The 18,550-nt window shown below is 31.9% G+C and overlaps 1 protein-coding gene across 4 annotated transcripts in view; it reads left to right on the forward strand.

Moving 5' to 3' along the window:
- The first annotated feature begins 4,198 nt into the window (after positions 1–4,198).
- The window catches only part of LOC128185976 (usherin-like), a 48,135-nt gene continuing 33,783 nt past the window's right edge, over positions 4,199–18,550 (forward strand). For all 4 annotated transcript variants that reach the window (XM_052855696.1, XM_052855697.1, XM_052855695.1 and 1 more), the window contains exons 1-7: positions 4,199–4,347; positions 8,214–8,373; positions 9,217–9,513; positions 10,792–11,073; positions 11,214–11,405; positions 16,715–16,816; positions 17,676–17,741. In XM_052855696.1, the coding sequence (XP_052711656.1) occupies positions 4,282–4,347; positions 8,214–8,373; positions 9,217–9,513; positions 10,792–11,073; positions 11,214–11,405; positions 16,715–16,816; positions 17,676–17,741 (1,165 nt within the window). In that variant the 5' untranslated portion in view covers positions 4,199–4,281. The remainder of the gene's footprint in view (positions 4,348–8,213; positions 8,374–9,216; positions 9,514–10,791; positions 11,074–11,213; positions 11,406–16,714; positions 16,817–17,675; positions 17,742–18,550) is intronic.

Genomic DNA, 18,550 nt, shown 5'->3' on the forward strand with positions numbered 1-18,550 from the left:
AAATGTTTTTTATTTACAGATAGAGAAAGTACTTACAAAAGATGGCCATGAGGAAGTAATCCAGTACTACTGAATTTCAAGTTCAGCCAAGAATACCACACAAACCCGCCTAGTATGATAATATATTAATGTATTTAGTACAATTATTCTTATGCAGATCATTGTAATCCTGACATTGTATTTATTGATAAGATAATAAATTCAGTGTATACGTACTTATATACTTTTTGTAAGGTGATATTCAATATTGTATTTATTATTTAAATATTTAACATTTGTCAAAAAAATAAAGAATATAGCTAGTTTTGATTTCTATCTAAAATAACAATATTTTAAAACCATTACTAGATTTTAGTGAACACTATTAAATGATAAGGACAAGGTTATGTTTTTTAATCAAGCAATAATTATTGATGAATAGTATATAGATAAAAAAAGTACCCAACTTGACAATTTTAACGAATTTTTACGCAGCAAATAAGTTTATGTTTTTGTTTCTGTGTAAGGAATTATTGTTGTTTTTTGTTAGATCACGTACATAAAACATAGCTAAAAGATAGTAAACTTACTTTTCATTAAGAATAATAATATTTGCCTGGCTTCTAAGGGATTAGGTCAAGCCAACTAGTGTTCATCTTGACAAACAAGAAAAAAGGGTCTTGTGGTTACGGTTATGAATAACTTTGCAAAAAAGGTGGGTGGGGGGTGGCTAACCCCCCCCCCCCCCGGACCCACTCACAATAGCCCCCCGGTTCCGACGCCTGTGCTTCGCAGTTATGTGTTTTCCTTCATGTTTGTAATTTAAATCTTTGACAAAATCAATTTTATATTAATTTTTGTTGTAGATATAGTTATGTTGAAAGTACTAGCAAATGTTCGAAAATAGATCACTGAAGCGTTGAAGCGAGGGGCTGTGTCAAAAATAGTTAGGACCGGAAGTATTTGATAAAGCATCACCTGTTTGATATAGCAAAGGTTTATCACACGGGTAATATACACCACACGTATGAGATAAAACCAATATCATATTATACAATATCGTATGATACGATATTTTATAATTTTACAATATCATATATACAATTTCATTTCATATAGTTCTATATTACAGAAATCAATATCATATTATATAATACTGTATGATACAATATAATAGAATATACAATATTATATCATAGGATGCAATATTATATTTTGCAATACCATATGTAATAGTTTAATGTGATTTAATAATTGATTAATAAAACAATATAATATTATAAATATTATATCATAATATACAATACAGAACAATATCATGATACAATATCATATCATATAATATAAAAAAAATGATACAATATTATATCGTATCATATAACGTTTTACACTATAACATAATCTATCTATCAAGTTGGTTTGAGGTAGGTAGGAGATTCCTTTAGCATCCTTGATAATGGAGATCAGACTCTGCATCTGAAGCAACCTCTGCGTTTCATTTATAAAATAGTTAAATCAACTATGCAAGCTATCATTTATAAAACATGTGACCTATTCCAAAAAACTAAACCTCATCCAGCATCATAAGCCTATTGCTCAGATTCAGCATTCAAGCCTGTCAGGTGCATCAGTATCATAAGACACACCATCCATGAAAGTTTGGTGAAGTTAGGCCAGTAATAACTAAGATATTATCATCAGAGGGCACCAGCAATTAAAACCTTTACCTCCTCAAACATCCCCAACCTATGGCTCTGATTCAACATTCATGCATGTCTGGTGCATCTGTATCATAAGACTCACCATACATTCAGGTTAGGTGAAGTAGTAATAGCTTAGATACAGGACCTGCACCAAAAACTTAAACCAGCTCCGGACGCCAATGACGGGAGTATAGCATAAGCTCCCCTTGACTTCGTCTCGGTGAGCTAAAAAGGCGAAAGCGCGAAGATTCGAAGGCGAGAGTGCGAAGTTGCAAAGGTACAGAAGCGATACATGTAGTAGTATCACTTCTCCGTCTTCGCATCTTCGCCGTCGCATCTTTTATATTTTTCCTATTGTTCATGGATTATACATGCATTGAGGATTTCCACTTTCACAAACTGCTGGGTATGCAAGTACATCACGCGGAATTAATGGTGAAACCAAAATTATGAAAAGTTTACTCCACTGTTAGGCATTATAACCAAGCTGGTTAGTAGACACTGACAGCAGCCATTACGCCAGTAGAGGTTAACAGCCAATAAGGAAAATCGTCAAAGTACTGAGAAAAAATATTTTACTTTATCGTCGGCATACTTTAGTAAGTTTAGTTAATATCAAGATGATTAATGCAACACTAGGTTGTATGAACATTGGTTACTTTGGATACAACAAAGATCGTGTGATCAAAATCAAGGGGGATATAAACCCCTAACATGGGCCCTAACCTCTTATCAACGCTTTTAGAAACAATCTTTTCTTATTATAATCGATCAGTGTTTATTATGTATTACGATTTACTATAGTCAGGTACTCTTCACACATTGGTCTAAAAGAATAAAGTCTATTCATGATCAGAAATACAACATTACAACAAATGTTTTAATTAGAATATTGATGTTCATGTATCACATAGAAGAAAACAAAACTAACGCAAAATGATTCTTTAAAAATCACTTTCCTCAAGAAATGTAAATAAGAATTCATATTCCTACGTTACTTGTCCCCTTAGTCTTTTTTCTATAAACATCTATACATGTATCATTCTAAGATTGACAATTCATTCAGCAGTGAATATTGCTTATATTATTACAACAATTATTCTTTCATGATTATTGTTCGTTAATTATCACACAATATCCTCATTGTGTATGAATATGTCTTCATTTGCGTCATTTCCCGCCGTATGTCGATGAGAGAAGTGACGTAACTGTTCAATCAATTTGTGGCAATATAAGAGTGTTTTGTGTATGCCTATATACAGCGATTTATTTACAAATTCGGTGTTTATAACTTCAAAAGCAGTTGAACAGAGTGAAAAATTAGGTAAATTTCAAAGTCATAATTTGGATACGGTGTAACCAATTTCTATTCATGTTTACGGGGGGGGGGGGGGGTCATTTTTCCATGGGGGTCATTTTCCTTCATGTTTAACATGAAGAAAATTAACCCCTGGGTCTTTTTTCTTCATGTTTAACATGAAGAAAAATAACCCCTGGGTCTTTTTTCTTCAGAAAAATCCAATGCTTCTTCAGCTAGGGGGGTCATTATTCTACGTCGAAAAATGATCCCCGGTCATTATTCTACGGGGGTCATTATTCTTCATTACACCGGCCCCACTGAACGTCATACTCATCTGCACACTGAATATTTAAGTCAGACTGAGTCTTGAAGAACACACGGCTTCACACTGAAAGATTGTCGTCGCAAACGTAACGCAGTAGAAAGTGGGAATCCTCGCACAATGACAAACGACGAACCATACTTAAAGTAACGCAACACAAATTCACTAAAACGTGAATTCACAAAAAAAAGTTCTTTACACGTAGAAGACCTTGTAAGAAATGAACGGAACGTGCTAAAAATACCGGGGTGGTAATTGTATAGGAAGCCCTAATTTTTAATCACTTGCTCATCATTAGTTGACACGCATGGACAACAACAAACAATACAAATGTAGGCGGACCAATTATTTGTTAAGAAAACACAATCACACTGCGTACACATTTACAATTTTATTGGCAATTAAAATCATTTCATCATAAATTTTGATTTAACGACCTTCTTAAAATATGATAGTGGATTCGAATATCTTTTATTTGCAATTGCTGCACAAGTATTAAATTAAATACTTTAATAATTTTTTTAATAGATATGAAATTTAAAAAAAATAGTAAAAAAGACTCCAAGTATTTCGATTATAATCTCTTTCAAAATCTGGTTATATATCGTCATTAAATATAAAGAAACATGCAATTTATTTGTCATTCGGAGAGATAACTCCCGCTTGTATACGATACTTTTCCATCGAAAATTTTAACGTGGCGGGGACAGGTAGATGATGAGTTTACCGTGATGGGAACGCGGTATACCTGATTCACCTGGCCGATCACCTCGATGTGTTTATACCGTGACGGGGCGCGGGAAACACAGGATCCGCGTTGCCTGTACTGTATGTTTAAATGAAGGCCACATTCTGTTACTAAATAAGGCAATTTCTTTTGTCAACGAATTCAAAAGAAACTTTTACGACTGCTATCAACTTGCAGGTTTTGGCCTACTCTTGCTTTCTTGCTATTCATATACAACATCAGACACTTAATGTCTTTTGCCGACACGTCTCTGGATCAAAAATTAAAACTACATCAAATGGATAACATTTTAAAAGTAAGTTTTTATTCTTAAAATATTCTCCATACGTCAGGGAGTATCATAGTTAATGAAGATTTGATTTTAATTAACGTCGGTGCCAATTGTTTGATTTCATAGAATATGAAGCATTTATACATGTAAGTACTGCGATAAAGCCCTTTGAAGATCATAAAAAAGAAATGATTTGGATATCGCAAAAAATCACTTTTTAAGCCAATTATGCATTATATTTTATTAAAAGAAATATGACTGTACAAAAATGTTAGTTAATGATCGTAAAATGAATATAATTGAACAAGAAAGGAAGATACGCATTATCCTGTACATGAACACTATAGAGTTTAGTTTGCATCCAAAATACACAGCTGACTTAAAAGATTTTAAGCGTTATCCTTTGTTAACCCGTTAACGTCTCAAAAATATCGCATTTCAACCCAACTCACAGATTTAAAGACTGGATTTGATTTTGTATTTTACTGTTTATCATATCATTTCTATCTTAAATTTTTAACAAAATGCATCAAAGTCATTTTCAATTTTGCTAAATGGATATTTAAGCTATAATTACAACAAAATCAAGTGGTTTTCCTTATCTTCAAGGTCATACTAAAGGTCATTTGAAAAGATATCCTGAACTTTTTGAGTTTATACTGGAATAGTTTATATGTGCGTCTTTATTGAAACTGTAATTGCGTTTCGGATATTTTATGCAATAAAAGTGACACGACTGTCGATCATATTTACTCGATTATGAAAAGAAACATCAATTAATGCAGCTTACTTTCCTTGCTAATGACGTCAGTATGGCCAATTTAAATTATAAATATATGTATCCATGTCATTTTGAAAAAAGATAAGAAGAAAATAATACCATCATATATAAAAATATCATATTATAAGCATGCAATATTCAACCACGACAGTACGTTATTCGACACGTGTAGGAAGACGTCTATTACATATTATTGAATTTTACCCGATAAATAACTATTGTGAAATTAATGAAAAACCTACTTTCATTTTCGATACACCAACTCGAAATAACAGAATAAAACATGTGCCGATTTTCATTATTGCCTTCGTTGACTTAGAAGAACTGACAAGAAACATAAAAATGCTTACTGTCATCTATATTGAAAAATGCGATATCTATAATTTGGTTAGTTTAAAACTCTAAACATGCAAAACAGGCTTCGCAGTTTTTCAACACCATCGTCTTGTTGCTATTCGAAATTCCTCAATATTCTTTAATGGTACGCGAGTCCTTGAGTCTGGCAACAGAGAATGATTATTTCTAAAAATAATTTTCTTATTTGCATTTATGTAAATGAATATAGCTTGAACAAATGTGTATTTATAAATATCCAAAACCAGATCATAAAAAGTGACGGAAACGAACTGGAAACACAGTAATTATATAAACACTGTAAAATTCAATAGACTATAATATCTTTAGGAATTTTTAGATTTTAATATTTGCAAAATATGGAAATATATTTCACGGTATAAATAAATACGTAGTTCAAAAACATTTCAGTAAAATGTTAACTTAAAGGTATTCCACTCCTCAATGATCTTGTATCAAGAATTTCTTGAGAAGTATATCATTGAAATCTGTAGACAAAATACACTTAAAAAATTCAAAGATAATGGGAGGTCAGTGTTCATCCCTCTAAGTTATGGCCAATTTAATTTTAACCTTTTTGCACCTAAAATGCAATTTCATACTGATAAGGATTTGTTGTCAGTATTTTTGATTAAGCAAACTGTTTTCTTGGAATATTGTTTTTAATTATGCAAAATGTTCACATGGAATAGAGGGATAACGAAAAAAAATTGTATGAAGCTGAATAAAGTTCTGCTTGACTTTTTTACACTAAAATAGACAATTTCTATAATAGTTACAATTTGATTTGAAACAAAAACATTTTGAATATCAAAAATTTTATAAGATTAATCCAGTTTGCCTAGATATATATTCAATACCATTTATGACATAATAAAACATAGGGATCAGTGATGTAAAATTTTATATATATGGCTTCAAAAGTAAAATTCTCGCATAATTTGCCTTGAAAAAATTCAGACATTTTCTATATATTTGCATAATTTTATGCTATATGTCTATCTCTGTCTCAAAATTTAGTTTTATACAAGTCACACAGGACCTATAGAACATGTCAAAAACCTATCAAATTTCAAAAATGTGAATAATGAATAAGGTATCATAAAAAGAAAAATATATTGAAAAATCATAAAATTTCTTGTTTCTGTCATTTTCTACTAAAAAACCTTCCGCACGAGAAAACAGTTCCTCCCAAAACGTGCTTGGTTCTTGAATTTAAATGAATTTTTTTTATGAATATTGTGTAATTATGAAATGATATCGATGATCTTTCTGTTAGGTTTAAATTAACAAATAATATTCCTTTATAATATAATGAACATCTGCGCAATGAAATCAAATCGTGAGGAGTGAGATACCCTAAGCATGGTATCATTTTGCAAATTTTGAAAGTACAGAGTGGGTGTTAATACAAAATAAATACAACAGCTATAATAGCCAACTTCAGTTTACGTAAGATGCTGATTGATTTGATTGCTATGGATTCAAATTATTTCAGAGTCTTGGTTCATTTGAGTTAAAAAAAAGTCGGCATTGGGATTTGAAATAGTCGAAATACATATATTTTAGAAACCTGAATTGGAAGAAATACAAAATATTCGACACATTACCTAATATTGTACAACGAACAAAATAAGAAATAGCAGATTATTTTTGCGCATATACCGTGACATTACGATTCGTCTTCAATCTTTAAACGTTTTGTATGCATTGATTTTTTATTTAAATCGTTGCTTAAATTGAAGATTTAAACGATCAGTACAAAAAAAATTCTATATCCACCTTTTGCTCCCCAGAGAATGAGCACCGACCGTTAAAATCTGTTTATACATGTATGTTTGTTCAGTAACTTAACTATATTAGTAATATCCATTTCTATTTACTTTCCATTCTAAACTACTATACAGTTGTAAATTGTTATACTTGGTAAGAACCTCGTAAGTTGTAAGAACTTGTGTTCCAACCATTTGTATATGTTTATACAATAAAATATGTTCAAACCAAAATTTCAGCATGACATACAGCACAGTATGGTGTAGCATGGAAAGACCACAAATCTTAAAACATTCGGCTCGAAAAGGCATTAAAAGAAATTGAACACGTGTGCATTGAAAGCTTTATCTTGGAAATCAGTATAACTGCTGAATACCATTTTCCAGGATATATAACTAGAACAATAAATAGAGTTCTAAAATTTAGGAAAAAACACTTTAAATAAAATATTTAGAGTCTTAATTCATAATTCATTTTTGTTTTTGTTTTTTTTTTACAAACAACCTTGTCACAAGTAAAAGTCTTATCTTCAATTTTCATCTTATTTATTTCGCACGCACGCACGCACGCACGCACACACGCGCACGCGCACGCGCACACGCACACACACACACACACACACACAATACTATAGTCATTTACAATGATAAAATAGGTTAATTTTTTGCCAGCGGGGGTCTTAAAATTACTTCATCATTGCCGTAAATTCGTTAGCCGTGTTCGTTATATATGGCAATTTTGTATAGATTTATTTTATCATAAGAATTTTGCCGGGACGTTAATTTTAATTCGTTATAGCCGTAAATTCACTATATTCGTGTTCGTTTTTTTCGAGTTTTGCTGTACTTCAGTAAAACAATTTTATTATTTGTATCTATATAATGCTTTAATTCGTTAAACAAGAATGTCCTGTGTAACAGTTAATTCGATATCATACTGATACGTTTTTAAAATTCATTAGTTTATTCTATATTTTTTCCAGATCATTTGCTGGTTTTACGTTTTATCAGCAATTGAAGCTGCTACGTTGGGAGCAAGCTGCAATAACACTGTGCTGTGTACACCAACTGTTGAAACTTGTACTTCGAATGTCTGTGAATGTGGCTTTGATTATTTCAATGTCAGTGGAGAATGCAAATCAAGTAAGCAAAATTCAATAGCAAATAACATTGAGGCAATGTATCTAATATACTTTCATATCAAAATTGTATCTTTATCTAAAACATGTACGTGATGGTCATTTTACAATAAGTAAATGTACGTGTTGGTCATTTTACAATAAGTATATGTACGTGATAGTCATCTACAATAAGTTTCGCAACTCCTGAATTCTTCTTTTATTGCTTTAATCGGACAAATAAGAAATTCCAATAACTGTATGATTATTAATAGTAGGAGAACACTTCAAAAGTTATCTGAACAGGTATACTCTAAAACATAGCAATTATTGATAAATTAAAATACAATTGGGGAAGGCAGATAAAAACAGGAATGTAGGGACACAAATCGGGATTGAAAACCATCCGAACTACATAAATGTGTAACTATCATTCGAAATATAATCAAAACAAATTTGATGAGGTTTGTTCCGATTAGCTGCAGGTCTGTAGCTCCCGGTCTGAAAAATTCGGATGAACGACCTGGGAGCTACAGGGCCACCCATTGAAAAAAATGTATATTTATTGCGCAGAAAACGTGCGCAAGTTTTGGGCTGATTTACCTTATTTATACGCAAATTCTGTGAAAACAATTAGTACCATTAAATTCTTCATGCAATTTACTGTATTCAGTTTTATCATTATTATAGAATTGTTTATTTAATTTGACAGTTAAAATTAATGAATCAAACAACTTTTTATATCTTGACCTTTAGTATATTTTTGTCTCAATTTAATTGTTTAACAACGTTTTTGAAAAGACGGTTCTGTTTAATTTTGGCCATTGAAAATTTATTGAATGAGTTTGCAATGAATGTATTTTATTAGAAACCAGACTGGCCCCAACCATAACCAATATTACCAGTACCACCTCCAAGATATTAGTATACTGGAGTCACCCAAGCTCTTACTATGATCTTTTGTCGAACTATGAGGTGACATGGAAAGCAAATGGGAGTTCAGGAGGATCGTCAGGACTTCTTGAAAAAACAGTTAAGCAATATACCGTCTCTAGTCATCTGATGGCTGGACAACTCTACATAGTAAATGTGATTACCCACGCTTACCGCACAAATCCTGCAACAAACATTGTTGTAAATTCCAGTGACGCTACAATTAGATTGGGTATGATATACTTGAATTTCCTACTTATATAGAAAATCGTGTTTATGTGTTGAGATTATTAAATAAGTGTTATTTAACTAAAAAGCAAATTACAACGTATGAATACAAGAGGATCATGGGTCACATCGCTCACCTGAACAACAAAACCCATAATTAAATCAGCTTTATGGAGTCATATACAATTATCTTGAGAATATATTAGAATTGATCCTGTGTAAAAAGATAGTCTACGTTTTCTTCAAAAAGTTTATATTAATCATTAACCATCTTTTGTAACAAAATGTTGCATTGTCTATCACATACTAGACATTGCAGTTCTCTAGATTTAAAACAAGTGTTCATTTATATTTCTTACATTAATCCTTGTCCAGGGTCCCAATTTTAAACAAATGGGATCAGCAACATGTCAAGAAGCTTGTTTATAAGTAAAATTACAAATTATAGCATTGAGTTGAATAATTTGAAATATAAATCTTTTAAAACTGTATCCCCAATGTGGCCCCACACTACATCCAAAGATGTATTAGGATAGGATAGAAGATTTTCAAACATTTGTTTAAATATTCCTACGAGTTCTAATCTGGTCGTCATGTTACGAGTTGGCCTAGCCATCAGTCATTGCCTAAAAGGTCTACCTAAATCAGCGTACCGTGACGCATTTCAGAAATTGATTCAGAGATTAAAATTATGTATTTCAAACCGTGAGGACTACTTTGAAGAAATGTAATGTTCATTTCATTATTTGTTTTAATATGTAGAAGACGTTTTTTAAAGGTTTATCTTTATGTATTAATGATATGTTAAATATCAACCCCAGGGGATTTTGATAAGAATTTGATGACACAAATTACAGCTTTAATGGCAAATTTGTTTATGAGAAGAATATTTGAGAAATATTTGAATTCTCAGCAATTCTTACGTATCTCCCCTTGAAGAGGAGCGAGGCATTTCATTTTAACAGACTTGATTTCCATTACCCAATAATGCTACTCATCAAGTTTGGTTGAATTGGCCCACTGGTTCAGGAGAAGAAGTCAAAAATGTAAAATATGTTTTGACGAAGGGCAAACAGACAGACGGACGCCGGACAAAAAATATCAGAAAAAAACTTATTTGAACTATTAGCCCAGGTGAGCTAAAAAACTAAATAGGGTCTAACTTTTACGCATCAAAAATAATATATAATTGATTATGAGATATTTTGTTTCAAATAAATACAAACTATTAAGCATAGATTGTAATATAGAATGATATAATTATATAAACTCAACGTTTTAGTTCCACAATATCCCGGGTACCTACTAACAAGAGAATGTGACTTCGCTCATGATAACTTGCTTCTGAAATGGGAACCCCCTGTCGAGACCTTTGTTACCAAGTATGAAGTAAGAATCGATGGCATCACTTATACTACAACAGATTTTTTTCCTATGCTACAAATCAATGGGAAAGTTTTTCTTCCTGGATGGCGTTATAAGGTTAGACTTATTACTGTCAGCGGGACCACTAATGTTAAGAAAAGCCTGGACAAAAATCAGTGGATTAGAACTACTCCAACAAGTAAGAAAAAAGTAACTTTTATCTTTTTTTAGTTTTTTTATAAAATTGTTAATGAAAATGGATTCATTTTATCATTGCATTTATTGTTATCAGTATTTTCACCATAAATTAAATCATGACTTTACCTTCTACGAATGTAGGACCAGGTCCGCCAACCAATGTAAAATGTCTCGTTGATCAACTAGATATCTCTCTAGAGATATCATGGACGGCTCCAACAAACCCGAATGGAGTTATTGTTCAGTATCAAATCAATATCAATCCGGGAAAAATGGACCAGGCCAACATAACATCTGTAGCAACGAAAAAAATCGTAGATAACCTTATTCCAGGTATATATGCTTTTCGTATCTCTTAGTATTTTCATTAAAGAAACGTCTGAGTTCCCTTGCAAGAAATAGTATTAATAATAGTATACAATGCATTTCAAATAATTATGGGATCAATATTATTTTAAAAAATAATATATTAGTGAAAAAAGTATAATTCTATGCGCCTATTCTTAGATATATGTGTTTTTATAACTCCGTCAACATTTGCAACGTTATGACAGATCTAAATATACAAACGGACGACAAAGGTATTCGTATGATCGCGAGAGAGAGAGAGAGAGAGAGAGAGAGAGAGAGAGAGAGAGAGAGAGAGAGAGATTGAGTGCGTTTTCGCGTTGCACAATTCGGGTTATCTCTCTTTGCATAGGCAAGAAAATAGAAAGTCAAAGTCATAAACTGTGATGTATAATTATTTATTTTTGCCTGTAATATCAAGAGTTGATGAGAGGATATTATGGGTAGGGAATCTTCTTAGTCTTAGGATTCTAAAGTGAAACGGAACGGGAAATGAAAATCTTGAATCAAGTTTTTTACTTAAAAGTATTGAAAAACATCCTAGAATCAATATAGTTCGTGTGAAATATTTTAAAAGTTCTATGAAAGATTATTATGAGATTCTGTGAATAAACTGGGTAAGCAATGTTCATAAAACATAACTTTTAGTAAATTAAATGAAAGAAGTTCATTCAAAGTAAAAAAATAAAAGGATAGGTTGGAAGACAGAAAAAAGCCTGTCCTCAAATGGTTTTTTTCAACAGCATATACATGTAGCACGATATTATGTTCTATTCATTTCATAGGCGTCGGAAACGGGGGGCTAGGGGGGGGGGGGGGGCTTAGCCCCCCACTTCCTTTGCAAAGTTATACCTAACCATTAGAAACACAGCATGATAGAGGGTTCAGCCCCCCATCATTGTTCCTAAATTTACCTTGAAAGATTGAGAAGTTGGATTTAGAAGCATACTAGCCAGCAAGTGGTTTTTTTTCGTTTGGAAGTATAGGTATACATACCCCCCCCCCCGGAATAAGATTTCCATGATTTTTCTCAATATTTCTGAGGATTAGTCTAGCCCCCAACTTTCAATTCGCTTCCGACGCCAGTGCATTTAAGCCTCAAGTGGTATTTAATCAGTTATATACACTATCTCGGGAACTGATTCATCAAAAACGTTTAAAGTAAAGAAGGTGTCACTTGTAACATGCATGTAAAGATTTTTATGTTTGTTAAGTGCCCTGTTTTTCTTCAACCACAAACCCTTTACAATACAAATAGACCCACATACATACGAAAATGATACGGACGACAATCTGTAGAAATTTATGGTCTTGACTTTTGACATTTTGTTTTTAAATAAAATGTGGTTGTTTAAACCGTTGGGTCTTTAGATTTAGAAACTTGTTACAAAAGCTCAAATACTTTACACACAGACAGAATTACAGACGAACGGGCTGACGTCATTAGACAAGCTGGAGATATTATGAAAGGTAAATAAAACAGATGTTGTACGGCAAACTCCTTAAAAACTCTTTTGCGTTAATATGTTAAACATATACTTGTGAAACATTATAATTAAATGTCGATCACTTTGGAGAGAGAGAGAGAGAGAGAGAAAGAGAGAGAGAGAGATTATGCAGGAAAGGTTTTACAGTAGTTAACATCACAAATATTTTGGCTTCTCTAAAGTGCTCCTGGATTAAGAAATTAACTCAAAGCTACAAAGTATGGATGGAAATGTTTTTAGCTATTATGGTAATAACTTTGCAAAAACAGCTATTTGTTTCAGTGATGATTTTTCATCAGGCATGGCTGTTCGAAGAAATAATATTTTTTAAATCGTCGCTATGTTTTTTCACACAATTATTGAACGCTGACTGAGTACCAAATATATTTTCAATATTGCTGCTATCATTCGATCATGAATCTTGCATGTAAATACGTGTATTTATTTATTTAAAAAAATTGGTATTTTGAAGGAGTTTTTTGAATGACAATGGCAACATATGATCCTAAAGTTTCTATTTTCCATAAAGTTCTCAGATGTCATACATAATGTAATATGTGTAATATCAAATATATCGACTTGTAATTTGTGTCTGTCGATAGGTATCCTTTGAGGAGAGGCTTTCGTTGCATCACCTGTCAAAAAAGAATGCTAACATGCATGCTATCATGCCAAATGATATTTTTTCACACTATTTAAAAAAAAAATTAAATCTGTTAAACATTTTTTAAATGATTCAACAGAGGCAACTGATTGAATTATAAAATTATGTAGAACATTCTTTCTATTCTTAAAATCGGACGCACTTCGTGCAGTCTCGCGATACGCGGGTATGATAAGGCAACTCACAGCGATCAAATTCCTCTGATCGATATGACGTCACAATAAGCAGCATGATGTCATATTTTACTCAGAAACATATCGATTTTAACTTTATCTCTGGTTTATATTATAAAAATTACAGACATAAAATATCACTAGAAACTCTTCTAACTGAATATATCTTCGATTTCTCTCTATTACGTATAATTATCATTGATGACGTCACAAGCATGTTTAAAAGAGAAGATCATGTCGGGAGACAAATTATCGGAATGCAGTGTAAACAATGCCGAAATAAGACTTATTTAATACAGATACCTAAGATTTAGATGAGTGTCAGTTCGAATATAATCAGGATAATACAGGGATGGATATTTTGTTTAATCAGCGAGTGTTATAAGGTAAGCGGATCGACATTTATATGGCTTGACCAGCCTTTCCTCTGTCAGTGTGTACAAAAAATGGCAAAAGTGTAACACTACCCTGGATATTAGGAAAGATGATTTTGGTAAATATCAACGGTATATGACCTAAACTACATGAAAAGTGCTGCTAGAATCCTGTGCTTTGTTGTTTAAAACGAAAAATACGTAGTATTTTCAATGAAATTTTAGAAGTTGAGAGGGTTTCCGATAAATATTTACAATATTTATTTTATGCGATGTACAATAGGATTCTAGCAGTAATACTAATAAATATGAACTAATTTTCAATCGAATTATTGTAGAAAAAATACAAATGAACTTCGGGGTAGTGTTACACTTTTTGATTTTTTGTTAAGGTAAAAAGGTGATCTATTTTTAACTGTCACGTGATACCATGGCACGGCAGCTTCAAAGATTGAGTCGATTCCGAAGTAGAAAAATTATATCTTGGTGAACTCTTTCACTTGGTATTAATATCCAGCGCTGTTTTCATAAAAATAAACATTATTTCAATTGATCATAATTTTGACGGTCATTAAACTATGAGTTGCCTTAACCTACCCGCGTACGATTTTCCATCAGATTTTTTCATCCGTATCGCTTTCGACTAAAATACCACCTTGTGACCACCCAAGTCGAAAGTCGATAACAAAGCCTGAGCTCCACTGAAAATCTGAAGTGCGTCCGATTTTCAATCGACTTTCTGTTGAAAATCGTGGTGTTGCAATGACTTTTCCCCTTACAACAAAAATATGGAATATGTTTTATTATTCGAAAATCGATTGTAAAATCGTTTCGTGTGACCACCTCAACAATCGACTTAAATCGACTTATCTGAGCAAGTCGATTGAAAATCTGGTGAAAAATCACATCGTGTGACCGCACCTGTTATTTGTATCATACATCAAATTGTAATATCAATTTTTTTTAATCGAACCAAAAACATTATTTTCTGATTGCATAAAAGTCACTACAATAAAATCGGGTAGTACATTACTCCCACCTCAGTGCGTTATCACGTGATAACTATAAAAAGCTTATATATATATATATATTCTTTAACATATAATGAGATAGAACAAACTACCCAGCGGTTTCCACCAAATCTTTAACATATCAAGTAAAAGAATTAAAAAAAACATCTCAGTTTGGAAAAAAAACTGCTGCTAAAATCCTATTCTTCTCGATTAAATACTTATTCGTCCAATTCTCTAAAACTTAATATATACAACTTATAAACCTTATATACTGCGACATACAGCTTGCATGGAAATATTTCATGGCATATTGCATTAAAGTTACATGTACACATATCACTGGATTCAAGAAGAAGTTTTTTTTAGTTAAGCATTGGTCAAACGTTTGATACGTGATAAATGTGAACTTCAAAATAAATGGGGTAGTGTTGTTCCAGTCGGATGTTTATATCTTAAACAACGACAGAGGACAGCCTATTTAAATACTTTTAGAGAATATTTGATAAAATTAATTTATTTCCAAGTATTTCATTGTTCAATATTCAACAAAGCACACGAAAATAGTTAAATAGAATTCTTAGATTTCTTATATTTGAATCTGTTTACAATACTTTCCGATCAAATTTACACGTCATTCCCATTTCAGTCATGGCGTAATTGCTATGTTAATCTACGTAATAGAACTTAATTTATAAAACAAAGTGGCCGCTGATATTTGGTTTGTTTTTGTTTTTTTATGTTTTCATTGATTCTGGTCAACGTTTTGTTTTTGATATTTGAATAGGTATTTAATAAGAAATATTTCTTATTTTGCGGAATTACATGCATCTTCCACTCTAGCTGCAGAACTGTAGCTCCCCGGGGGAAAATATTGACAGACCGGAGAGCTACAAGGCCACCCATTGAAAAAATTATATATTTATTGCGCGGAAAAACGTGCGCTAGTTTTCGACTAATTTACCTTATTTTTATGCAAATTCTGTGAAAACAATTAGTACCATTAAATTCTTCATGCAATTTACTACTGATATCGTCTCTTCACTTGCCTCGGATAGTCTTTTAAACACCATCACCAGTCCCGTAAATTAATGTGGTGCACTTTGTTTACATGTAAAAATGGCGACTCTCGATCTCGATGTAAATTCAACGCACTTGATTTTCCGAGGTCAGTAGCGTGTTTCGGAGAAAGTCTGAGGCAAATAAAGAGGTATGAATAGTAGTAAATTGCATGAAGAATTTAATAGTACTAACTGTTTTCATAGAATTTGCGTATAAATAAGGTAAATCAGTCCAAAACTAGCGCACGTTTTTCTGCGCAATAAATATACAACTTTTTCAATCTGCAGAACTGTAGCTCTCCGGTCTGTCAATATTTTTTTCTCGGAGAGCTACAGTTCTGCAGCTACTTCCACTCCATATGCCCCCCTGAATATCCCTGCGTTTTTTCCATTATTTTCCATAGTAAAATAAAGACAGACTTCTTCAACTATGTAAATACAGGAGTACATTCCAAAAAATATTTTGATTTTAATTTTTATGTTTTATCAATGTTGCATAACTTTTATATTCTTTTTTTTTAATAGAACATGTATATTCCTTCACTGTACGAACAATTAACGATGCCGCAGAATCCATCAGAATAAGCGATCCAAGTCAAGCTGTTTCCTGCAAAACAAAAGCTATGGGTAAAATTTTAATTCTTATGAAAATGCTAATTGAATTATTTTTTGTCTCTGTGCTTTGGAAATTCCTTGCAATGTTACGGTTATTTTCCCATTATCAACGCATATCTGATATCAATTTGACTTACAAAAAATCAAATTGTTTTAAACAATCTTGAGGCTAGGTTTATGACTAAAAAAAATATATGGTTACCGAGGACTACTCTAATAGAGGTTTTGTAAAATATAACCTTACGCCAATATTGATTCATTCACATTACGTTATCATATAACACCTAAAACCTCGTCAAATATATCAATTTGTTCTACAACAAAGCAGTGGCGCAATTATTTATAAAAGCAATAGTGGTACTACGGCATTTCATAGCAGTTGCTGCAAGTTTTCTTTGACTGTTTTTCTATTAAGTAAATAATGTAATGCTTGAAAAAAATCATTTTAAATGTGAGCAATTGTTGAAGATTAATCCATGCGAAAAGTGAAGTGAAACATGTTTCGAATAGTTTGAATACAAAATGTACATTTCTAAACCTTAAAGCTACTTATGTACGTTAAATTTAATGCTTAATTAATAAAAATATGATAAAAAATGAATGTAGTCTATGTAATCAGGGCGTAAAAAGAAAATGAAATAAACACATTGAAAGGAGACGTAAGATAGATAGATCATAAATCATACCAATCTAAGCATTTCTGTATTGAAGGTTCAAAGTAGATTTTTTTGTATTTAGAATAAATCTTGTTTTTATATTTTCTGTTGTTTGAAACAATTTTTCTCGAAAAAGTTACTTATGAGAAATGTGTTTTTTGGTGTGAAGTATTTCATATAATTTTTGATTTATCTTTATCTTTTCTTAATTTCAGTTGAAACTACTTTAAAACCACAGACATCAACTGTCATGCAATCTACAGTGGAACTAGAAAACACTGGTAAAACAGCTTTAATAAGCGTTTTTAAAAAGTGGACTTTTATTTAAAAGAAATAAATATAACACCATTAGAATTGAATTTATCATTGACCTTTCTTCATATTTAGCGAAGATTCGGATAGATTTAGAATGGCATAGACACATGCGATCTAAATTCAGTGATATGCATATACTTGAAAGGACCGATTTTTTTCTTGCATCTGATATCACAAATTATGAGCAAGAAAACAATATACAACTAGTAGACTAATTGTTCTCGAACAATTAGAGGTCTTTCCACCTCATTGCGTTTTATTTTTGAAATAAGATTGCTTCAATACAATAAAGTATTATTTAATCTGCGTTACTTTATAAAAAGTGTTAAAGGATTAAGTTTGCAATTGTTTAATGCTTGACCTTGACCTTTGACCTTTATGTCATTTTGATCGGACAAGGTGGACGCTTCAATACCAAGTGGTCCCATGTATCTATGATTTATGATTCAAAAGTTATTTGTGTCTTTATTGAATGTCAGAAACTTTTAGCGGCAATAACTGCTAAAAAGGGACTTTGGACCCTTTCGGTATGAATAGATTGAAGGAGCGTCTAAGTGTACTGAATACATCAGTAAAAGTTTCAAGTCTCTATCTCCAACGGTTAATGAGGAATAGGGATTACAAGCATTTTGTACAATAGGGGCAATAACTCTATAATTGTGTCATGGTAAAGGTCAAAGGGTTATATTTTGAAATGTCTAAAGATGTCCTTCTACATCCATGAAAAAGTTTTTCTCTACCACCCTAAACAAAAGAGATCTAAAACTCATTTATT

This window comes from Crassostrea angulata, chromosome 5, assembly GCF_025612915.1.
Source record: "Crassostrea angulata isolate pt1a10 chromosome 5, ASM2561291v2, whole genome shotgun sequence".
Classification (NCBI taxonomy): domain Eukaryota; kingdom Metazoa; phylum Mollusca; class Bivalvia; order Ostreida; family Ostreidae; genus Magallana; species Magallana angulata.